Here is a 22,985-nt window from a genome sequence, read left to right on the forward strand (position 1 = left end):
CCGCCAAAGTCATCAATCATAGATGGTTTGGATTCCCGCAATTTCAGCAAGTGACTACCCTCACGTTTCCTATCGTTTCGTCGTCGTCATAAGCATAAGGATATCGTTCATCGTTATCATCATCATGGCAACGGTGTGACGGTCATGGTGGACTGTGTTTAGTCACTGGCGACCTTGTGCTCGTCATCGACACTACCACCGCTAGAGGAAGTATCCGTCTTCTGAAGAGTCACCTCCTCCTCTTCCTCGGGAGCGCCATGAACACCCTCCTCAAAGACTGGCTCGGGCTCGTTGACCTCAAACTTGGTCTTGAAGTGCTCCAAGTTGTTGGAGATGGCACTGGCGTTGGAGTGACGGCGAGCGTTGACGAAACTGAACTCAGGGTCGTCGATAACTTCATCACCAGCGTTGCCCCTGTTGAGAGTGATGTTAGTACATGGTGAGACACGCAGGGGTAGGAATGAGAAGGGCCACATACCAGTTGCTCTTGCCACCGCCGTTCTTCTTGATCTTTTTGGGATCGGCATCGGCGAAACCGTGCTTGCCAAAGTACTTGGGAACATGTTCGACGGGGACGAATGTGCCGTCTTCAGACAGGGCACCTGCAACGTGGGCCTTGTCGTTGAACTTGTGAGAGCGAGTCACTATAAGCCGTGTGTAAGTAGAGGCCCGTGTGATGTTATGGCAAGGAGAAGGAACTTACTCTTGGAAAGTGTTTACGTATTGTCACTGTTGTTGGGTGATATTATTCAGTAGTAGTTAACCTGAGGGACAAAGGTCAGCCAGCGTCACACAAACAATAATGCGGGGCTGATAAGGCTGATATGGGAGACGAGGCGATGGATGGCCGGGATGGTTGGAGTTGGGAAAGGGGGACGGGATGTTTTGACTTACAGCTTTGTGACGGTGCTGAGTGGGGTGATGTCACAGATATGGAAGAGTTGAAAGAAGTCGACTTATTACAAGATGTAGTGAAGATGGAAGGTTTGTGGTGTATTATTGTAAACAGAGTAAGAGATGGTTGAAAAAGTCGTGTATGCACTAGGTAATACCAGTAGTACGTAGTGGTAGTTGCAGTTGTTGCGATGTGGTGATGTGATGTGTGTGTGAATGTTGAAAGGAAACGATGATGGGATGGAGAGATGGGAGCTTCTCCTCTTATAAGGGCAAGCTCCCGAACCTTCCAATGGGAAAGAGATGAGGAGTCATCATCGAAGAGGGGTCGAGGTACGAAGTTACGAAGTTGCTCGCACCTACGATCTGCTCTGCGGCTGCTGTTTGGGAAGTCACTGGTGGGGAGAGATCGGTGAGGAGGCCGCGGATGTGCAGTCACGCGACTTGATGCAAGAGTCCATGAGACTGGCCTGACCTGCTTCCAGCTCAACGGGAAAGAGGGGCCCACGTCCAGTTCTTTGTTGTCTCCATCTTGGAAACAACTCAGCCTCAAGCTCCAATGCCGAATCCCAACCATTTCACCATTCTGAGCTGTGGTGACCAAATCTCAAAAGTGTCAGTATCGTTGTTGACGATGAAGTAGCCCCCGTTTTGCTATTGCGAGTTGCCTCAGACACTCCCAGCCGAGCCAATTTATCCGGAGGGTGATTTGCATATTTTTTTCCCTGCCGATTGACAACACATTCTGCTCTTATCTGGTGTAGTTGCAGCTCTGGATGAAGCTCATTACCCATCTCATCCATTCCATATCAAGATCCGGATTCCGGAAGTCGAGAGATGGAGAAGTTAAAGGACACCCACACCTCCCCTGAGGTCTGTGTTATTGGGACCGTGCTTCACTTACACAAACCCGCCAAGTCAACAACCAACACTGCCACGGATCTGGGTCCTTGGATCTGATGAGATATGTGTCATCCTCTTGAGCTTTTGTCATTGTATCTATGCGCGCCAAGCCATCCCTTTATACCTATTGTATCTGTTGTTTTCATGAAGATGCGGTTCAAACTGGTGCACCTTTCGCGCAGCAGCACAGTCCGTTTAGACACACAACTGACAGGCACTGAACAATGCAACCAATGCGGGTGACATCAGACCTCCCCACCTGCACGTCTCAGGGACTCCCGGACGCCGTGATGATTTTGCGGGGTATGGAGCACACACCCGGCGCCAAGCCTGTCGCGGTTTAGCGTCAATTGCTTCACACTTCCAGGCCTGCCGGATCGTCAATTCGCTTTCGAACCTTCCTGTCCTTTCTCGAGAACAGTCCGGTAATCAAGGCGATGTCGATAAGATAGCAATCCGGATGAAGCAATTCGGACGACGAGATTCACGAACTCCAAAGTCGTGGTCCACGAACGCCGGGGCCCTCCATGTGACCATCCACGGCAGCAAGTGGAAGTTTCCGAAAATCAGGCCAGATCCGAAACTCGTCCCCGCCCGTGACCGGATTCGTCAATTCGTCAACTTATCGCGGGTCCTTCCTTCGGTGTCAGGCAATGACTCAAATGGGACATTGTCCACAACCTCGTCATCGAAGAGTCCAGAACTCGATACAGCCTCAATTCAGTCACCAGCTAAAATGGACATGTTGTCCAGAACGAATCTCGCGTTGACGTGAAGACATCATCGGATAGAGCTTCAGAATAGCACTTGGGCAGATGGCGTTGTGTAGGTTCGGCGTCGCGACTTCTCGCCCGTCCCTTCATCCTGATGGCATGATTCCTTCCCGGCGCTATGCTTGAGCCTCTTTAGGGGTCAGGGGTAGAGGGCAAACACCCGGCCGAGGCCATCGATTGTTTACTTTGCCCCTGTCTATGCCGTACCTGGATATCTCCAACAATGCAACGGCGGAATGGCCTGATGACGGATCTCTCCCGACCTGCCACCGCATGATGCGCAAGTACCTTAAATAACGCCCACCTGTACGATATAAAATACTTGAACCCCTACGACCCTTCTCACAGAACTTAACCAACGAAACGGCAAACTCACATTCACATTCCGGCTTTGTGCTTTCGTCGTACGGTTGTCGGTTTCCGCCGTGTGCTCTTTGGGGTCGTCCGACATCGGCAAATCCGTCCGATAGCCGAGTGGTGGTGGTTCAGTGAATGTCGCCAGAGGATTCTGTTAGGCCAGCACCGTCTGCTAACCTAATTCGCACACCCTGCACGCGCTGTTTTCTCGGCCAAAGCACAGTCTTTTCTCTGTTTCGCACATGAAGATCCGTAGTGGCAAAAGATTTGTAATGCAGATCTTACTGTGTACATTTGTCGAAACCTGCAGCGCCCAAAAGAGTTCCTCCAGTCAATTTCTAATCTTGTGCCTATCAAATTGCATCCACCATCACAGTTATTCCTCGCTCTCCGGCTCTGTCTTATCGGAATTCCGCGGGACCACAAGACAGAAGACACAGAGACTCGATCTCAACGACAAAAAACACCACACTTCTCTTCTCTTTCCCCATTTCTTTGCCCCGAATAGCAGCAAAAACAGGGCACCACATTTTCCATTTTCCCCAGAAGACGACGACCCCGCCATCCACTACCATGTCGCCCATAACCCTCGATCTCACATCCGACTTCGACCCCGCCATCACCACCGGCACGGGGTCGTCCTCGACCCAACGAACCCTCCTCGTCGCGCCGCCCTCTGTCGCCTCCCACGAGGAGCGCATTAGCGCCCTCTTCTCCACCTACCCCCGTGACACCACCGATCTGCACATGCTCGACCGTCTCGCCGCCGGCCTCGTCACCCTCCCCGCATCCACCTACGACCTGATCCTCGTCCTGACCGACCCTGACGGCAGCCGACACGCTGAGGCCTCTGCCCTGCTCAGCAACCGCGCCGTGTGGGCGCTTCTCGTCCCCGCTCTCAAGGCCGGCGGCAAACTGCGCAGCGAAGATGGCACCCTCGGCACCAATTCCGCCACCCCCGAGGCCCGCGAGGCCGTGCTAGCCGGTCTCGTCGCCGGCGCCGATGGGTTCACCAAGCCTGAGTACGCCGAGGAGGAAGCCGTGCCGCTGCGCTTCGGCCTCAAGAGGAAGAACAACCCCAACGCCGTTGCGCCCATCCAGCCTGCCGCCCAAGTAGTCACCGCCGCCCCAGCAGGCGTCGGTTTCGTCACACTTGACTTGGACGACGACCTCGATCTCGACGGCGAAAATGACGATGATGTAATCGACGAGGACACCCTCCTCACGGAAGCGGATCTGCGTCGCCCCATCCAGCAGCCGCCCGAGTGCCAGCCCAAGCCGGGCAAGAAGAGGAGGGCGTGCAAGGACTGCACGTGCGGGCTGGCGGAGCGGCTGGAGGCGGAGGACAAGGCGCGCAGGGACAAGGCGGACCAGGCGCTGAACACGCTCAAGCTCAAGAGCGAGGATTTGCTGGAGCTGGATCTGACGGTGCCGGGTAAGACGGGTAGCTGTGGTAGTTGTGCGTTGGGGGATGCTTTTAGGTGTGATGGTATGTTTATCCCTTCTCCCCCCCGCTTTGCCTTTCGACGAGGAATAGAGCGTATGGCTAATAAAAAGTGCAAATACAGGCTGCCCATACACAGGCCTTCCACCCTTCAAGGTCGGCGAGGAGGTGTCGATCCTCAACAACGTGCCGCAGTTGTAAAGAGGGAGAATTTGGATGCAAAGAGGAACGAAACAGTCAGCGCCTTAAATTACCGCCAGCCTGAAAGGCCTGACACACGACGATTTCGCAACAAGATACCCGGCTATGAAATTTGCTTTTTAGATTCAGGATAGATGTTTTGTCCTGTCATGCTTTTACGTCATCTACGTTGGTTCATGGGTCGCTATTAGGAACACATTTGAGTCTCTCGAGAGGGTTTGCTATGCCCCCCTCAATTTGACCGGGGGGGAATATAAGACTCAAGGACAAAGGAAAAGGAGGATGATATCTTTTAAACCCTCTAGGAGTGGGGGGTCACGATGCATTTTAGTTTCAAAATACGATGGTTTTGACAAAACAATGCTTCCTACATTGCCTATATCCTCTGACATCAGTGCGCGTGGAACTTGGTCGTATTTTCTGTACGCCATGTTTGGGGCGTTGATGTTTGGTCCTTCTTTATACGGTACCGATAGATAGTCTGATGAACATCGTATTTTATGTATCAAGATATAGCCATCCCAAAGTCCGTACCAGCTCACCAATCAACGATATAGAGACGCCAAAAGTCTAAGAATAAACCAAGTCAAATTCACCCAAAGCTACAACTCACTTATCACGACCTCCCCCCAGGTTGCCTACTAGAGCTACTCTTCTCCGGTTTCTGCTCCTCCTCGTCATCACTAGCACCACCAATGCTATACCTACTATCCGCATGGGGATCCTCCGGCTTGCTCAAGTGCAAATCATCCAGCTCGCTCTCATCAAAATCCTGCGCCTCCACGTCTCTCCTTCCACTTCTCTTATTCCTGAAACCTTCCAATCCCTGACCCCTCGTCCTACTACCACCACCACCAAGATTCCCCTGAGATCCCGGGTTGGTAGAAATGCTATGTCTCTCGCCCGTAGCAACGCCCATATACCCTTGCCCGGCAGTCTTTCTCCTGTCTTTCCAGACAAACCACCCCCAGACCGCCGCGGCCACAATAACGATCACCAGAACCAGCTCGCCTGACTTGCGGTAGGCTTCCCACTTGGCCATCTCCAGCTTGGCCTTCTCCGCCGCTTGGTTGCTCGTGCTATTTCCCGCTGCGCCGCCCACCGTCGTCTCGGGGAGCTTCTCCCCGTCGAGTCTCGAGTCCGTGGGCTGTCCGCCAATGCTGCTGATATCCACGCCCATGAACCGGTCCAGCATGTCGCGCGTGCGGCGGGGGTAGTCGAAGGGGACCATGTGGCTGGAGTTGTAAAACAGGACGTAGGTAAGGTTGCGAGCCTGCTGCCAGAAGCCGGCGGGTTCGCCCTCAAAGGTCCAATCGCGCCGGGGCGCCCAGGTGCCGGGTGTGAGCTCGAAGCCCTTGCCGCCGTTCCACTCCATGTTGGAGATCAGCGCTTCGGTGCCCAGGTGGTTGCAAATGAGGTCTTCGGCGCCCGAGAAGAGCAGGATGGGAACGCCGGAGGAAAGGAGGTCAGGAAGTAAGGTGATGGACGGCTTGGTCTTGGGGTGGAAGTTCATGCCTACCGCGCCGTTGCACTCGGTCCAGCCGGTCGACTTGTTCTCGTTGATGTTAAGGGCCTTGATGACTTCCTTCTTGCGGAGGTAGGGGGTGACGCTCTTGAGGTCGGGCGGCCAGGCCATGCCGCAGGAGGGGTAGTCGTCCTTCAGGCGGACGTCGTACATGTTGTAGCATTGGTTCTTGCCGCTGGCGCCGACACCGCCGGCGGTCAGCTGGAGCATGTTCTGCAGAATGGCTTCGCAGTCGGAGTAGTCGATCTTGTCCGGGTTGACGGCGATTTCCTTTTGGCAGATGCGCTGTTGGATCTCGAGTTGGTTGGCGAGGTCGGTGCCCTTCTTGACGATACCCTTCTCGTAGGCAAACTGGAGGTAGGCGTCGTATTGCTCTTTGGGGGAGACCCAGCCGTTGCCGATGAGGAGGCCGGAGAGGTTCCATTTATGATTGACGGGTCCAGTGTTCTTGTTGCGTTCGAGAATGGCTTGGGCGATGTAGGGAATGTGCTGACCGGCGTAAGACTCTCCAGCAATGTAGAGCTAAGGAATTGGTTAGATAGAACGGATCAAAAAGTTCAGAGTGTGACACCTACATCGTCATGTTCGTACTCGGGGAACAGAGCGAACCACCTCTCCAAAAACGTAACAAAATTGGCCGCCATCTCGGTCAACTCGTGGATGTAGGCGTTGGTGTCGACATAACTGAAACCAGTACCGACGGGGTTGTCGACAAACAAGACGTTGGCGAACTCGTTCCATGCACCATCGTTGTATACCAAAGTGTCCTCGTCCTTCAGTCTGTAGGGACCAATTTCCATCAATGCGCCATCTTCGGAACTGCAGCCGGGACCACCATTTAGCCAGATAACGGTTCGTTGTTTGTTGGCGATATGTTTGTTCTGGAAGTGCCAGAAGAATAGGTTGCCGTTGTTTTCGGGGGTAACCTCGATATGTCTTGTTGTGGTATCATGTTAGCCTGGGCGTTCTCCAACATCTCGAATTCAACCGAAACAGCCGATAGACCTACCCAGCATGCATCTTCACCAGAGGGCCGTCTGGTGCGCCTGGCAGATCATGGACAAAGTAATCGGCGGAGCCAGCAGCGGCGACAAGGCTGGACGCCCATGACAGCGTGAATGCCGCGATCAAGGTCGGCAGTCGTCTCCAGCTAGCCATGGACCGGCCAGCATTGGTGGTGGCGGCCATGATCACCAACTGGACTCAAGTCGCTGGGTTCAGTTATGGTGGGATGGAGGGGGGGGACAATTGTCGTAAGTTCGGCTACCTATCACCACCAACCACATTCATTGGGGAGGATAGTAAAAAAAGTCGAGATGTTGCTGCTCCGAGACAGCATGAAACGGGAAAGAGGGAATCTGTCCTTGGAGGCAATACGCGGGATGAATGCCACTGCGGCACGGATAGTGGCGTTCCATTTCAGCTGGGCCTAACAGGGGGCTTATTAAAGGGACCCTGTTAGTGCCAATGGGCGATCCCCGTATGCCAGCCTAACACACAGCTGGGGAGCCTGGTCCTTCTATGCAGTGCATGCCTCATGGATTGGACGCGCAAGCCGATTCCCATGGAATTCTCCGTCAACTTTGAACTTTCTCATTCCTTCAACTTTTGTTACGAGGTCACGGTTGAAGCTTGATTTCAAAGTTATCAGTGATATTCCACCACTCTGTCGTGAAGTTATCTTCTGATTATAAGCTATTCGATATAGAACATAGCCGGAACCTGCCTTCTGTGAGAGCCTCTGGGGTTTCTTCGAGATCTTCAGGCACCGCATCTGGATGTGAATAAACCGCCCCTTATTCAGCCACCAAGACGACTTGACAGAGCGTAGACCGAAGTCTTCGACAACTTTACTCGCTGATGTTTGACAAAGAGCAACCATAGAGAGCTAGTCTTCATACAGCCCAAAACACCAAGGGAGAGAGCCCTGGATCCGGATATCGGCAAGACTTGAAGATCCATTCATAAGACCTGCCCAGACCAAAACAACCGAGCTATTGTCCGTCAGCACCACTCATCTCGGCAGTCAAACGTGAGATTTACGTAGGTCCAATTACAGGTTTTCCATACCCTCCCCAAGTGAATGAGACGACAATTAGACATGTACACAAATTAGTCCGGTCAGCCTCTGTACCGGACCTCTGCCGGAATGATGGTATAAGAGAATGCGGGGCCGGCTTCCAAGAACCGGGCCCGGATCACCGAACTGGATCACCGTTACGGCATGTCTTGGCACGGAGAACCCCACCAAAACATCAGAGCTCCACCAAGAAAATGTTAGTCTTGGCCTTGGAGATCGTCCGGACACTTACACACAACCCTCACTTCGACCTTTGGTATTCTTGAATATTCCACTTTTGGACAGTTTTCTTGACCCAATACCGAAAAGCGCAGCAATGGCCGCCACAAAAAAGACCTACATCGTCGAGCACCTCGACGAGGAGCTGGGCCCCTGGTCCGAGCTTGAGTACATCGCTATCGCCAAGGAATCGCAAGAGATCGGTTCCGAGTTCCATCTCACTTCCCTGCCCCAGGGCTTCAAGGTCCCCGAGGCTCTGGCCGCTGTTCCTGCCTTTAAGGCCGAGAACCGTGGTGTTGAGGAGATCTATGCTGCTGACAAGAGCAGGGTCTGCCTTCTTGATCCCGCGGCCAAGAAGGACTTGAGCCCTGAGGATGGCGAGACCTTTGATGTGTTCCTATTTGGCGGTATTTTGGGTATGTCTTTTTTGCTCTTTGGTGAGAGTTCGATAAGTATAGATGCTAACTATGTTGTATAGGTGATGACCCCCCGAGAGGTAAATTCGCTCCGGGTGACCTATTTCTCAGTGAGACCGGGTACTAACAACCATACAGACAGAACCTCTGAGCTCCGCAAGAAGGGCTTCGAGGGTCGCCGTCTCGGCCCCGTGCAGATGACCACTGATACTGCTGTCCGTGTCACTCGTCTTGTTGTTGAGGGCAAGAGTAAGTCGCCCTTAGAATACTTCCTCATTGCTGGATCTTTTTTCCTTCAGCTACCCGTCCTCTTCACGGTCGCTCTTCAAACCCTTCAAGGCCACTTCACAACACTCTGTTCCCGTTGCGTAATTGTTACTAACGTTGTCCAGCCCCCGTTGACAAGGTCCCCTACGTCGACCACCCCGAGCTCAAGTTCAGCGAGCACGAGAGCACACAGATGCCCTTCCGTTATGTCACTGACAAGGAGGGCAAGCCAATTATGCCTCAGGTAAGTCCTTGCAGAAAATTGGTTGAGGAATGGATGAAACAGATGGCTGACGGTTTGAACAGGGCATGGTCGAGTTGATCAAGAAAGACTCGGACAAGGCTATTGACGACATGTTCTAAGTTGCTTGCCTTGGATACCAATGAAGAAAAGATAGAGTATATACCCAACCAAGATCTGTTCATATGTTGCCCCCCCCCTCTCTCTCTAAAAGGTTCTTGAAGGAAGCGTTCTCAGACTTCGGCCAGCTGTTGAGCTCGTTACCTTCGGCATGACAATGAGTTTCAGCTACCTATAAGTACCCCAAGCGGGGTTCTCCCGTCTCTTGTTATCTTATCAAAAGCTGTCTAACCCCGCTGGGTATGAAACGGGGTGCGGTTGACTCGATCGGACGAACGATCCAAGGTCCTCATATCTTGACAGCTTCACACTCATATATATGTATATCGCTTAGCCAACCCTTCACGACAAGCACCTCAACACTTCACAGAGTAAAGAAACGATTAACCAAGCCAGCCGCCAAAATGACAATCCCAAAACTCAACATCAACCCACCCCTCATCAACACCCCCTGCCCCGCGGCCACCACCCTCGAGGACCTCCTCCCCCTCTGGAACTGCCCATCCACCGGCGCCATCACCACCCGCACCTCACTCATCTCCGGCTTCCCGCACGATGACTCCAAAAACCTCTACGTCTTCTACGACTCCTCTTCGCACGCCGTCTCCTCATCCACCAACCCTTCCCATTCCCAGACCACTCCAACCCAAAACGCCACCCTCAACTCCCTCGGCTACAGTCCTTTACCTCTACAAACCTACCTCGAGTTCATAAAGACCATCGCCACTTCCCATCCTCCTCCCCCCGGCGGCCGTAGCAAAACAATCATCATCTCCGTAACCGGCTCCTCTTCCGACGTAGCCCAATGCTACATCCAGATCGCCCGTCTCCAGTCAGAACTCCTTGTCATTTCTCGGAAAGAGCAGCAGAAAGTCCCGCTGCTGTTGGCAATGGAAATCAACCTCTCCTGCCCTAACATCCCGCACCACCCTCCGCCCGCCTACTCCCGCGAGGCATTGACTCAATACCTCGACCAACTCGCCGACGCTATCAAAGCCGCCAAGGCTGAAGGTTCACCGAGGATTCCCGTGGGACTGAAGACGCCGCCGTATACGTACGAGACGCAGTTCCTGGGGTTGATGGAGGCTTTGGAGGAGGCTTCGGCGGTGAGGAGGGAGAAGAAGGGAGAAGCAGCACTTGAGGTTGAGCTTCTTGATGATGATGGGGGTGAGGAGGAAGAGGGAGCGATGAAAGTAAGAAAAGAGGAGGAGGAGGAGGAGCTGGAATGTCCAATTAGTTTCATCACCGCTACCAACACCCTCGGTTCCTGTCTTGCCTTCACAGAAGACGATGGAGAAGGAGCGGCGTTGCCAAGTGAGTTGGGCACGGGCGGACTAGCAGGGGCGCCGTTGCATCCGTTGGCGCTGGGGAATGTGAAGACTCTCAGAAAAATGTTGGATCAGAGACAAGAAAAGCTGGGGCATCGGGTGCAGGTTATTGGCGTCGGAGGGGTGCTGGATGCGGCAGGGTATAGGAGGATGAGGAAGGCGGGCGCGGACGTGGTCGGTTTAGCGAGCGGGTTGTTGTTAAAGGGGACGGAGGTTTTTGGGGAGATTGAGAGGGGGTTGGGGAGGGAGGGGTGGTGATGATATGGGAGAGGAGGGAGAACTAACTGGACAGGGAACGTGTGAGGGACTAAAGATAAGAAAGAGCTGATAGAACGGAAACGGGGCTGGCATGACTCCTTATGTGATAGCAGTAAGCGCCTAAGGGGGAAAAATGCACGAGGGTTGGGTATATAACAAGTCCTTTCTAGTCTGTGACTTTGGTATGAAAAAGCAAGTTTTGGTGCTTGAAGCATTCGTTCAAGATTTCCAGTCAGCCACAGAGAAAGAAGTGTTACCCGAAAATCAACATGTTCCGTTGCAGTATCAGCTAAAAAGAAAAGGTACAAATGGGAAAAAATGCAAAAAGAGATTGCGTTGCGGTTTGTGTGGATCGAACACACGACCTTCAGATTTATGAGTGAAGTGGACTTCAGTCTGACGCTCTCCCAACTGAGCTAAACCCGCATTGATGTTGGAGTAGCCTTTTGGTTCCACATAAGTAACCACCTAGACTTACGGGTTTTTGCCTCCTCAATGTTGATTGAAGCCATCAACGGTGTCCATGATGCTGCCAAATACGCTTTGGGGCTTTGGCTGGATATGACTTTCATGTTAGTAGGTTAATGCTCGGCCACGATAGATTGATCCACAAACTGTCATCCATTCATTCTTCCGATGTTCGTATTAAGTCCGACTTTCATTCCTCCCGCCACTCCCCATCCATCCTACAACTAGTGGTACACCTATCGACTCAAACTGTCCCTACCGGCTCCGGTACAAATATCTCGGTCCCCTACTCAAATCGCTCCCGTCAGATGATCCGCATGCTGCCTAGGCCTTCGAGGTATCTGTCCCACGAAAATTCGTCGTCCCTCCTCCTCCTACTTGCCCACCACTCCCCCCCGCAGCCTGAGCTTGCCCCTGAAGAGCGCCCCCCGATCCCGACGATGCCCCCGAAGCTACAGAGGTAGCCCCACCGCTCGGAACAGCAGCACTCGACGAGCTCTTCGTCTTCCTCCTCACAGGCTGATACACATCATTGAAATTCATCGAAACCCCCAAAAACCGCATATCCACATCCGGCTGATACGCCAGATCTCCCAGGAGGATCTGCAGCCTCGTCTTAAAGTTGGCGCCCAATTGCTTCAACCGGTCCTGCAACGCCGGGAACTCGCTCTTAACGGCTCCCGCGTCACCGCCGCCGCCGGTGGCTGAGGAGTCGTTGTTATAGTCGTATGGAGGATCGAGGTCCATCGAGTCAGCCATGGACGCAGCTTGGGAATCTGCTCGGTCTCGCTGCGTGGTTCGGGCGCCGCCGCCGCCGCGGTGTGAGTAGATGAGCCCGGCTGTCTCCTTCTCCTGACGTCTCGTAAAGTCGGAGACGGACCAGCTGTAGAGGCCGTCTACGCTGTCTCTGTAGGCGAGCATTGTCCGGAGGAGCTCGCTGAGTTGGACCATGTAGGAGTTGCGTTCTTCGTCGGTCGTGGAAGGTGCGGCGGCGGGATCGCCTGTCTGCGGGTACTGTCGTCGTTTGGCCCCTAGGAGACCCTTGTGTGTGATAGAGGTAAGGTATTTGGTGTGGGCGGTTATTAGGTCGTCGAGCGTGCAGTTCTCCTTGTGAATGTTCTTCTGGAGTTCGGTCCAACTACTTTCAATGACCTCGAAGAGGATGTAGTACTGTAGTTGGCCGACGAAATGTACCATCTCGGCGAGAACACCCCGGGTGCTCTTCCAGGTCTGGAGCACCTTCTCGTCTGATGTCTGGAGAACGCCGCGGGCGCCGGTCATGCACTTGCGCCAGGTAGAGGCCAGGGCAAACTCGACACGCTTGATACGCCAAAGGAAGTTGAAGACCTTGAGGTACTGTCGGTTGCCCCACTCGGTGACAACGACGTCAACGGGTGCGTCAATCTTGTACTCGAGCGTGAAGCAGTCCCAGCCGATATCGCCATGGCTGAGCTGAAGCATGCGGGCATCCAGGCGATTGGTAATTTCTGGGTCATCATATTGAGCGTTTGAGCCTCGGATGGCATGCTCAAGCTGCGCAGTAAGAGTATGCCGATACTGAGCACCCGCTGGCCGATCTAGGTTAGGAGCTAGCGACTCCATCAGCAGAGCAATGAAATCGCCCTGGCCCAGCAGAATGTACCGCTTTAGCGCCTCTAGATGATCGAAGACGCGGAACTGATCGCTCAGGAGGTGCATAAGGTGGCTCATTGTCTCCCTATGTGCCTCATCAATCCAGGCTTCCAGGGTAGCCGTGTCGCCATACTTGAGCTCCCTGGAGGCTTTTTTACTGTAGTCTTCGACCCATTTGTGATCGCCGCAGCTGTGGCGGATAAAGTTAAGGGACTTTCCGATGAGGAAAACCTTTTTAGAAAAGTCGGACGTGATAATGCTCGGAACCATGTCCTCAACGATCTCATACTTGGAGTTCCAGACACTCATTTGGCCCTTAGCTTTGGCGTCTTTCCTCTCCTCGTCGTGGGGGTTCTGTTCCCGGACAAAGAACTCCATATGGGGATCGAGGAGCTCTCCGTCATAAATCCAGCGGCGTAGGATATCGTAGAATGGGCGAGTCACGTCAACAAGCAACCGTTCAGCGAAAGCAGCCACAACAGGGTCGCCATGCGAAGACGAGAAGCTGTGAATCAGAGTGATCAACTGCCCACCATGCTTATTCTTGCTCTCCTCCGCAATCAGAGACATGAGGCGCAGGCCCATGGTTGCCTCACGGGTCCATACCACACATCGCTTAAGTGTCACACCGGTCTTTCCAATGCCACCACGGGGAGCGGTCTCATCGAGCTCAGAGAGAGCACGGCGAATTTGGGTCTCCAGAGTGGCCACCAGGGTCAGATATGATCGAAGCTCCTTGCTAATCGCAGCCCTTAGACTCTGGCCCAGTAAGCCGTTTGCCGGCGTTTTGGTAAACTCGTTCAGTCCTCTGTAGAGAAGCGAAGGCTCGGCCAGTGTGTTGAGAAGAGAGATGATAGGAATAGGGAGTGTTGGTGGTAGCTTCAACGTTGTGTCGTTGAGAAAAGGGAGAGTTGCCGACGAGAGGCCCTGCAGGGTAAAAGGCAGGTCCCTTAACAAGGCCGGCTCCGAAGGGTCGTGTGCCACATCCCTCTCGTCTCTTGAAGCAGGACCAGCCTGGTGACTCTGGGCAGGCGTATGACCTTGGTCTCTACCATGTCTTGGCCTTTCTGGCGGAACATTGTGAGATCCCTCTGGAGAAGGGGCATCCTCCATCACCTCCTCATCCTGAACCTCTTCATATGCCGGGATCCTGGGTTCGGCAGGCCAAGCTGCCTGTTGGGGAGGTCTTAGAAGTTGCGGCGGAGGTGTTTGCGCCTGGATCTGAGGCTGAAACTGAGGGTCGAAATGGGGCTGCTGTTGCGGAAGCGGACTCAAAGGAAGGGGCTCATTGGGATCTGGCGAGTCCGAGAGCTGGTATAGAAAGTAGAGGATCGCCCATTTCTGGTTGAGAACCGGGAGGGATAGTAGTCGGGTATAGAGATGAGAGAAGCGCAGTGCCTGGGTCGGATTTCCCTGGATCAACTTCCTCTTGATCAAGTCTGAGGCATTGTTAACGTCCGCATCGTAGCTTGGCGAGGAGGGTCTGGTTGGGGAGAAACGCAGAGTTAGCAATGTTTGTTTTGTTAAGCCTGCCGTTGCTGGAGCAATCCTACTGTTCGAGAAGGGCCTTGACGGCTGACGCATAATCGTCGTGTCGAAGCTCGGCGGTATGGTCGTCTTCGTAGGGGTTTTCGGGGATCAGGTGGGCTATAAGGCTGTCGATGGCACTGGAGATCTTTTGGGCTCGGTGTTGGCTAGCCATTGTTGCATTGTCTGAGGTTGTCTAGTTGTATGCCCATCACATCTTCCCTCTCTCCCTTCAGCTTTCCCTTGCTTGCTCGGATTTCGTAAAGCAAATGATGTAAAGTGGTAGCGCAGGTGGGTTTGTTGTGTTGCCGGCCGGGGAGAGGACGCGCTACAAGACGCGACAAATGCTGATGGTGTTGATCTTGTTAGGTGGTTGTCTTGGTGAACTCTTCTGATCATCCAGCTGTGGACTTGGAGATGCTCCTTCCAGTGCTCCCAGCTCCCTGAACAGGTGCCCTGTAGGGCGGCAGGCAGCACCCCAACTTGACCGGACGGGAGTGGCCGCCGGCTGTGTCAAGATCGAAGATAGCAAGGTACCTGTGACCAGAAGAAATATAGGTGAGAGTTGAGGTACATATTAACAGGAAGACACAATTACCCCAACAACGCCTCCATAGTTGCATGTAGCGCCCATATTTTAGCGGCAGAGGACGTCCGTCAGGGCATGTTTCAGCGCTCTCTTCAGCCCTCTTCCGCAAAATCCAACGACAACCGGAAAGTGACTTGACCACCAAAGAAGCGAACTCCCGTTTCGATTCAGACTTCCAACCGTCCAACGACCAACCTTTGTCACCCTGTACACCATCCATTTCCCGACGACAGGATGCTCAAACCATCAGTTTGAGCCCGGATTCGCGATCGCATAACACTAGCCGACGGTTTCGGGCCCAGATGATCTTAATCCCGCGTCGCAATTGTGACGCGACTGGGTCTGACGCCATACGCAGGGGCATCATATCCGCAACCACCAATTTCCTCTTAAAGCGCCCATACCGAGACGGCAACTCTACCTCCCAGTACTAGACACACCAAAGAGTTCTTGCTTGGCACCAAGGAAGCCGTTATCTGTTTTGACTTCACTGCTGCTTGGAGAAGTGGTCTGACCCAACGAGGTTCTTTCTGGCGAGCGCCAGGAGTCATCCTTCTCCTCCGCCGAGGTCCCGGTCCGCCCTCGTCTTCCGGTTCCGGTTCCGGTTCCGGGTCGGATCTTCGACCTCGACGGCATCTCCAAACCGACACATCCACAGCCACTCTGTGACCAGCTCTATCTATCAACATGGTCGACATAAATCCCGCGGCCCTCAGTCGGCCATCCGTCAACCTCTCGACTCCTATTCTAGCTACAAAATCCATAAATGTTTCCGTTCCTCCATTACAAAAGCCAAAGACAAGCCAACTAATACCGGCCCGCATTGACCTCGAACCTATATATACCGCCCTTAGGGCACATATTGGTCTGGAACAATGGACCATCTACAAAGAAGCCGTTAGCAACTTTCTGCTTGGTTTGTCTACTCCTCAGACCTACTGCCCTCCGTGCCCCGAGACTAACAGATATCCTTTTGTAGGTCGCCTCAACCAAGCCGAGCTCAGTGCGCGCATCGACCCAATATTGGCTTCTCCCGATGGTTCCAAGGAGCACCTTCACAACCAGCTCATAGCTGCTATATACGGAAATGTCACTCGAGAAATGCCTGACCAGGGCCTTGCGCCTTGGGTCAGCGCAAACGATAAGCCCTCAGCCAACACGTCGAACAAGCCAGTGTCCGGTGATGCTGCAGAAAGGCGGTTGAAGGGAGAGGTCATGCAACTTCCCAGCAGGGACAGGAGACGTATTAAAGACCTCGCCCACAACGACGTACGTGAAACACGACCCCAACTTCTTTTGACTCGAGTGCTAACCGCTCGTGATGCAGTTTGACCCCTACGAGTCGCTCTCTAGCGTGTTCATTGACCATTCCAGAACCAAGTCTATCAAGACTGCCGAGGTACCAGCAAGTGCCGCAGGTGGTCTCAGCCGGATGAGTAAGTTTGCGACTACCCACAAGGCATGACATGTTACTAACTTGTCTCTTCACAGACTATGACCTGGAAATCAGGAAACGATATGCGCAGCCGCTGGCCGTAGAGTCCGGAGAGTTCCCAGATGTCAGCAACATCGAGGCCAAAATGCTTCCCATATGCTACGAGGCCGGTCTGTCGGGCGGACACGCGCCAGAAGCCGCCCAGTTCATGTCAATAGCCACGGAAACGTTCATCAAGCAAGTCATGTCTTCCATTTTCAGCCGAACGAGGAGTAACGGTCCTGGAGACTCGGGCAACGCCGGTTTCGGAGCAGGCAATGCTTGGATCCAAACACACAAGTACCGGCGCAAGCTGCAGAAGGAAGAAGAGGCTTTTCAGAGAGGCGAGGTAACACGCGATAAGAGCGGCCTGTTACCCGTGGAGGCCAAAGCCGCCAGTGAGCGTGGACCTTTGGGCATGGCGGACTTCCGCATTGCGCTGGAGATGGGTGACTGTGGACTAGCAAACTTTCCAATTGTCGCCAAGTCGGTCATCTACGACTATCGGGAAGGGGAGCTCGAAAATTGGGACGATCACACATACATGGATGGGCGGGAAGTACGACCGACTACTGATGGAGATGTTGAGATGGGTGGAATGGCGGCCAACGGCAAGCCAGATGGACCTTTACCCAATGGCGTCAATCATGAGGATGCTATGGATATTGACAACGATTATGACGATATGCCTTGGGAAGGGGCAGACCCCGAGGATGGGGACTTCCTCAACAGCGTTTTGGATACATGCCTCGCCGTGGGCTAATACTTGGGCACGGTGGAATATTTCAACAAGGGGGGTTTTCATTTTCTACAAAGGGCGACTGGCGTTACATACCATTACTGGGCAGCTTTTGCCCTGCATTCAACATACTCCGCGACGGCGTTTTCCCCTTCCAAAAAGCACAGGTCGGTTACTGCTTGAATCTCTGACCCATGGGCATTTTGCTTGTTAGTACTGGTTCTTTGAGAAGTTGGAAATGTGGATTATTCCTTTGCTTGTATTATTTTACCGACGATACCCAAAATCATCTTTGTCTTTTCAGCGCGTCTCTCTCGATGGATTCTAAAGGGTACGGGCGGTTGCTGATGTAAATATGCATTCAGGGGTAAATGAATAAGAGGCGCCAAATGTTTACTTTGGTCCATGCTTGGCAATTTAATTCCTTTGTGAACCCTGCCGTAACCCTGCAGGGAAGCACTTTAGCGCGCTGAACACGATCTGCACGACGCGCCATGAGCCGCCATTTGACGCGTTTTCCCCACCATATCACAACCATTAACCCACTTTATCACTAAAAGATAGTGGACAGCCGCTTTCGATTTACAGTAACTCTAGCACTTACACCACAATATACTATTTCTTCCTCCCTCGCTATCGAGATCCTTGCGGCTATTTCTGGAAGAGACCGTGATGCAGAAGAACCAACTTTAAGAGCTTTACGGAAATCTCCAAATCAGCGGCCACAATGGCTGCTTCGGCCTCGCCTTCGCCAGGACGCGCTTCCAGATCGCGTAGCACAACACCCACCTCGCCAGTCTTCAACGCTGATCAGTCTGATGTCAACATGTCTGATAGCTCTGACGATGCGGACGAGGAAATCCTGCGACCAAGAGGCAGATTTGCTGCCGGAATGCAGTCAAAGAGCAACCCAGCTCCCGAATCCGAGTCCGAATCTGACGCCGAGATGAGAGATGATACCCCGAAGCGACCAGCGAATCCTCCTATGACCAAGAACCCCGTCCAAGACGAAGACGACGAAGACGACGACGAGATTGTAACGACCCGCCCGAGAAAGCTACAGCAACGACAGCGAAAGCGCACCGCGACACCCGAACCCAAGCCACGAGATGAACCGACCGCTGCCTCCCCCGGCCTCTTTGTCTCTCCCGAGAAACAAGCAGCCCAAGCGCCCGACTCCCCCGGGCTTTTTGTGTCGCCTGCGAAACCAGCAGACCGTCCTGAAGATGGCTTAGCAAGCGACGATGAAGAGTTCCCCAGCATCAGCAACCTCCAGAAGAACCCTCGTTTCCAGGCACTTGTGGAGAAGAAGCGCAAAGAGCGCGAGGCCAGAGAAGCTGAAGAAGAACGAAAAAAGGCCGAACGACGGGCAGCATTGGCAGCTGACGATCGTATGTCTGTGGATGAGGACGACGACAACATATCCGACGACGAGGGCGGGCGAAAGCTTACACAAAAGGGTGCTACAAAGAGACCTTCACAACGAAAGGCTAGCAAGAAGGCGCTGGAGGATATGAACAGGGAGACACAACGCATGGCAAGAGAGCTACAATTGGCACACGAACCGAAAGTCAAGAACAAGATTACCAAGGCTACGCTGTTCGAGAGGTTCAACTTTAGACCTGCTGGTGCCGCTGCTGCCCAGGCGGCCACTACAGAGAAGCCAGCGAAAGAATCTAGTAGGCCTGAGTCGCCGGCGACGTCAAGGCCAAGTGATACGGAAAAGGTACCAGAGAAGGAGACACCACCAAGCTCCCCTCCAGTGGGAAACAAGCAGCCCGACAAAACAGTGGAAGAGCTCGCCACGTCCACCGGCGACCTCCTCCTAGAAGAGAACTCGGACGGAGAACTGCCCACCTTCGACGAGGCTCTCACCCAAAGGAAGAAGCTTGACAAGGGCAAAGGCAAAGCGACCGCCGCCGATTTCGAAGCCGAAGAGCAAGCCAAGACCACTGCGTCCCTCCCGAAAGTAAAACGCAACGTCCGCGTCAAATTCCCGCTCCAACCATCCTCCATCCAAGCCAACACCATCTCCCTCGACGACGACGATGATGACCTACAAGTCAAACCCCCCACCCGCAAATCCAAAATCGACGCCATCTTCGACCGTGTCCCCCTCAACCAAACCCGCGAACCCCGCCCCCTCCAAGTCCTCCGCAAACTAGCTCACATCGACGACCCCGAAAAACTCCCCGCCGCCCCCTTGCCCAAAAACAAACAACATCTCTCCAAGCACCAACCGCCCGCCATGACGCCCGGCGCACTCGAGATGACACTTCTCCAGCGCGCCAGAGCGCAAGCCAAGCGCGAGCGCGAAGAGCACCTAGAGATGTTGAGAGCCAAGGGCGTGGTAGTCTTGACTGCCGAGGAGAGGGCGAAGGAGATGCAGGAGGTAGAGGATATTGTTGCCAGGGCGAGGAGGGAGGCGGAGGAGATTATGAAGAGGGAGAGGGAGGATGCGAGGGAGGAGAGGAGGAGGAGGAAGGAGAATGGGGAGGAGGATCCGTTGGGGTGGGATGATAGTGAGGATGATGATGAGAGTTTTGTGGGGAGTGGGAAGGGGGATGATGACAAAGAAGAGCTGGAGGCTATTGAGCTTTCGGGGAGTGAGGAGGAGGAAGAGGAGGGCGAAGGGGGGGATGAGGATGAGGATATGGCTGAGGCTGATCCTGCCGGTGCTCTCTTTGATGAGAGCGCTGATGAGAGCGCTGATGAGTCTGGGGAAGAAAACGCTGACAAGCTGGATGAGGACGAGGATGAGCTGCCTAGCACCAAGACTGTCCGCCGTCGGCCACGGAAGCAGGTCGTTGTTCTCTCTGACGACGACGAGGAGGAGGAGGAGCAAGTCGTATCGTCTAAGCAGCGCATCGAGGAAACTCCTCGACCAAAGCAGCGTTTCCCAAAATCCCCGACATCAGCCTTGCACTCTGGCTCTCCCAGCGTTCCCACCTCTGTCCTACGCTCCGCTCGAAAGAACTTCATCCCCGGCCTCCCCGTCCCGGTCGCCGGTCCGGCCGGTCTCGGCCTCACCCAAATCTTCGCCGGAACCATGGATGACAGTCAACCCGGCTCTCCCTCCCAATTCGGCGGCAGCTCACCCTCTCAACCCCGTCCAACCTTCGACATCGATCTCACCGACATCCCCGACTCCAACTTCTCCCAAACCGCGGGCCAGCAGCAGCCAGAAGAGGATATGATCCTCGACAGCCAACCCTCCCTCACTACTCGCCAGGCCGCCAAAGACAAGGAGTCTCAGGCGGCATTAGAAACCCAAGGTGTCCAGCTCGGCTTCTCCCAGTCCGAGTCGCAAATGCATGGCTTCGATAGCTTGCTGAACCAAACGGCGTTTAACATGACGCAAGGGTCGGAGCTGATTGAGCCGACGCAGGATCAGGGGTATAAGAATTATACCCCGTTGAAGCAGAGGTTTGTTGATGCGCCGCTGCCGCCGCATTCGACGGTTGAGACTGTACTGGTTAGTGGCCAGGGCGGGAATAGTAGTGCGGCTACGACTACCTCGACCTCGACGCCTGGTGGAAGTGCTGGTAGTGGGAAGAATAGTCTCAGTCCGTCAGGGAAGAGGCCTTTGGGGAGGTTAAGGAGAAGGGGGGATGTGATCACTGGGTCTGCATTGTTTAATACATCGACTTTGGATGAGGAAGAAGAAGACGGTGATCAGGAGATGGGAGATGCGGGTGACGATGACCGTGAGGCTGAGAAGGCCAAGTCGGCTTTTGAAAAGATGAAGAGAGCTGCTGAGAGGGAGAAGAAGAGAAAAGAGGCAAAGAAGAAGAGTAAGGCGAGGGAGATGGTGGAGGAGCAGGCTGAAGAGTCTGAAGATGAGTATGCGGGGTTGGGAGGCATAGATGGGGAGGGTAGTAGTGATGAGGAGGATGAGGAGTTGGTGAAGGAGATGATTGATGATGAGACGAAGGCTGGGGAGGGCGATGAGAGGAAGTTGGCTGCTTTCTATGCGTAAGTTGCCCCAATATTCGTGAGGTGGGAGTCAAGCTAACAAAAGGACAGCGACCGTGAACGTGCCTCGAACGAGAAGCAAGTCGAGAAGCTTTTCCATGATATCACCACGGGAATGCTCCGGCGCAAGCGCGCCCGCGGCGAAGGTGGCGAATGGGACGACCTTTCAGACGAGGACGACGGCGGCGAGGCCCGTCGCCGGATGAAGAGGCGACAGTTCGCCAAGATGCAGCGGGCTCTTCTGGCTGATGAGCGCATCAGCAAGGTCGCCGAGAACCCGAAGACGAAAGCGTTCCTTAAGTCCATTGAGGATCGCGGCAGCGACGATGAGATGGACTTCCTCTTTGGCCCTGCGGACAAGCCATCCTCCGTCATCCCTGAGACACAAGAATCTCAGTCCTCTAGTAAAGACAAGACCATCCCAGCTACCCAGCCGCAGACGACAACATCCACGAACCCCCGCCGGACAAAGACCGGTCGCAAGCCGGCTAACCTGGGTGAAATCCGCGAGAGCTTATCCAACCTCCTAGACGAACCACACACCTCCTCCGTCATCCCCGCCACGGTCCTCGGTTCCGACGACGAAGAAGAAGAGGAAGACAGCATCCCCGCCACTCCCGGCAAGGAGCCCGCCCGAAACCAGTCATCCTCCAAGCCAACTTCCACCACCACCACAAACAACCCCCGCCGCACTGGCTCAGTAGCCATCGTAGACCGCATCTCCCTCAAGCGCAACTCCTCCTCCACCTCCACCTCTTCCACCTCAAACCAATCCAAACTCGCCTTCGCCGCCCCCTCCTCCTCCCTCTCCTCATCATCAGCATTCAAAGTCCCCGCCTTGCTCCGTCGGGCAACAACCAACTCATCTGCTCTTTCCGCCTCTGCCTCTTCTTCATCTACCACTACAGGTACTCCATCGGTATCAGTCTCTACGACGACCAACCCCTATACCAACAGCAAAGCGGCTGGTGCGAGTGGGTTTGGCGAGGATGTCAAGATCAAACGGACGGCGGGTAAGATGTCTGGTATCAATTACTTTGCGAGAGAGAATGAGCGGAGGGCCAAGGTGGCGGAGGCGGAGAAGAGGAGGGAGGCGAGGAAGTGGAGGGGGGTGGAGGGGAGGGGGGAGAGTGTTAGGGGGGTTTTTGGGAAGGGGGAGTTTGAATAGTTTCTTGAGGCAAGGAAAAGGTTGTCATTGTTGGAGTATACGTACATACATACCATGTTGAATAAGGGGTTTTCTTATACCACATGAAGAACGGTTTCAGGGATTGATGGATGAATATTGGGCATATCGGCGCTTCATGGTTATATTTATGGTTACGATTTCTTGGCTTGGGAGGATAGCCGTTAGGACTACTAAAAGTGTTATGTCTACGACGGAAAGAAAATATTTTGACCACGATCAAGTTGTTGAAAGTATTCATACAATGTCAAAGTCATGACTTCTATCCTCTAGATAAATACAGCTTTTAGGTTGCTGCCCTTTCTATCCAAATCTTCATAAAGATCCAAAAGCAAGATGGACAGTACTCAGAGACCAGATGCTCGCTGC

At 53.8% G+C, this 22,985-nt stretch overlaps 8 protein-coding genes and 1 non-coding gene across 9 annotated transcripts; 5 read left to right on the plus strand and 4 right to left on the minus strand.

Annotated features, from left to right (window-relative positions):
* Positions 1-158: 158 nt before the first annotated feature.
* On the minus strand, positions 159-1,888 carry B0H65DRAFT_440769 (uncharacterized protein; the record flags this gene model as incomplete). The annotated part of the gene is made up of 4 exons (XM_062825484.1): positions 159-414; positions 479-644; position 704; positions 1,799-1,888. The coding sequence occupies 4 exons, from the start codon at positions 1,886-1,888 to the stop codon at positions 159-161; spliced, it is 513 nt and encodes a 170-aa protein (XP_062685243.1).
* A 1,612-nt stretch (positions 1,889-3,500) lies between these two features.
* Positions 3,501-4,572, plus strand: B0H65DRAFT_420199 (cytokine-induced anti-apoptosis inhibitor 1, Fe-S biogenesis-domain-containing protein; the record flags this gene model as incomplete). The annotated part of the gene is made up of 2 exons (XM_062824261.1): positions 3,501-4,416; positions 4,496-4,572. 2 exons carry the CDS (start codon positions 3,501-3,503, stop codon positions 4,570-4,572), a joined length of 993 nt encoding a protein of 330 aa, XP_062685244.1.
* A 523-nt stretch (positions 4,573-5,095) lies between these two features.
* Positions 5,096-7,491, minus strand: B0H65DRAFT_140644 (Alpha/Beta hydrolase protein). Its single transcript, XM_062820928.1, has 3 exons — positions 7,107-7,491; positions 6,673-7,033; positions 5,096-6,619 (listed from the first exon to the last, which is right to left on the minus strand). Exons 1-3 carry the CDS (start codon positions 7,283-7,285, stop codon positions 5,189-5,191), a joined length of 1,971 nt encoding a protein of 656 aa, XP_062685245.1. The 5' UTR covers positions 7,286-7,491; the 3' UTR covers positions 5,096-5,188.
* A 1,002-nt stretch (positions 7,492-8,493) lies between these two features.
* On the plus strand, positions 8,494-9,442 carry B0H65DRAFT_507271 (SAM-dependent RNA methyltransferase; the record flags this gene model as incomplete). Its single annotated transcript, XM_062828128.1, has 5 exons — positions 8,494-8,812; positions 8,875-8,892; positions 8,951-9,061; positions 9,205-9,323; positions 9,386-9,442. The coding sequence occupies 5 exons, from the start codon at positions 8,494-8,496 to the stop codon at positions 9,440-9,442; spliced, it is 624 nt and encodes a 207-aa protein (XP_062685246.1).
* A 402-nt stretch (positions 9,443-9,844) lies between these two features.
* B0H65DRAFT_420732 (uncharacterized protein) lies at positions 9,845-11,026 on the plus strand (the record flags this gene model as incomplete). Its single annotated transcript, XM_062824300.1, has 2 exons — positions 9,845-10,582; positions 10,649-11,026. 2 exons carry the CDS (start codon positions 9,845-9,847, stop codon positions 11,024-11,026), a joined length of 1,116 nt encoding a protein of 371 aa, XP_062685247.1.
* A 337-nt stretch (positions 11,027-11,363) lies between these two features.
* B0H65DRAFT_t113 lies at positions 11,364-11,452 on the minus strand. Its single transcript has one exon. It is a non-coding gene; the product is annotated as a tRNA-Phe (tRNA).
* Positions 11,453-11,651: 199 nt separating this feature from the next.
* Positions 11,652-15,057, minus strand: B0H65DRAFT_489859 (Spc98 family-domain-containing protein). Its single transcript, XM_062827723.1, has 2 exons — positions 14,680-15,057; positions 11,652-14,609 (listed from the first exon to the last, which is right to left on the minus strand). The coding sequence occupies exons 1-2, from the start codon at positions 14,826-14,828 to the stop codon at positions 11,819-11,821; spliced, it is 2,940 nt and encodes a 979-aa protein (XP_062685248.1). The 5' UTR covers positions 14,829-15,057; the 3' UTR covers positions 11,652-11,818.
* Positions 15,058-15,803: 746 nt separating this feature from the next.
* Positions 15,804-17,564, plus strand: B0H65DRAFT_140700 (transcriptional regulator of RNA polII, SAGA, subunit-domain-containing protein). Its single transcript, XM_062820929.1, has 4 exons — positions 15,804-16,158; positions 16,222-16,511; positions 16,570-16,678; positions 16,734-17,564. The coding sequence occupies exons 1-4, from the start codon at positions 15,930-15,932 to the stop codon at positions 17,477-17,479; spliced, it is 1,374 nt and encodes a 457-aa protein (XP_062685249.1). The 5' UTR covers positions 15,804-15,929; the 3' UTR covers positions 17,480-17,564.
* A 383-nt stretch (positions 17,565-17,947) lies between these two features.
* B0H65DRAFT_489865 (MRC1-like domain-containing protein) lies at positions 17,948-22,835 on the plus strand. Its single transcript, XM_062827724.1, has 2 exons — positions 17,948-21,430; positions 21,482-22,835. The coding sequence occupies exons 1-2, from the start codon at positions 18,183-18,185 to the stop codon at positions 22,596-22,598; spliced, it is 4,365 nt and encodes a 1,454-aa protein (XP_062685250.1). The 5' UTR covers positions 17,948-18,182; the 3' UTR covers positions 22,599-22,835.
* The last annotated feature ends 150 nt before the right edge of the window (positions 22,836-22,985 follow it).

This window comes from Neurospora tetraspora, assembly GCF_033439725.1.
Source record: "Neurospora tetraspora strain CBS 560.94 chromosome Unknown B0H65scaffold_2, whole genome shotgun sequence".
Classification (NCBI taxonomy): domain Eukaryota; kingdom Fungi; phylum Ascomycota; class Sordariomycetes; order Sordariales; family Sordariaceae; genus Neurospora; species Neurospora tetraspora.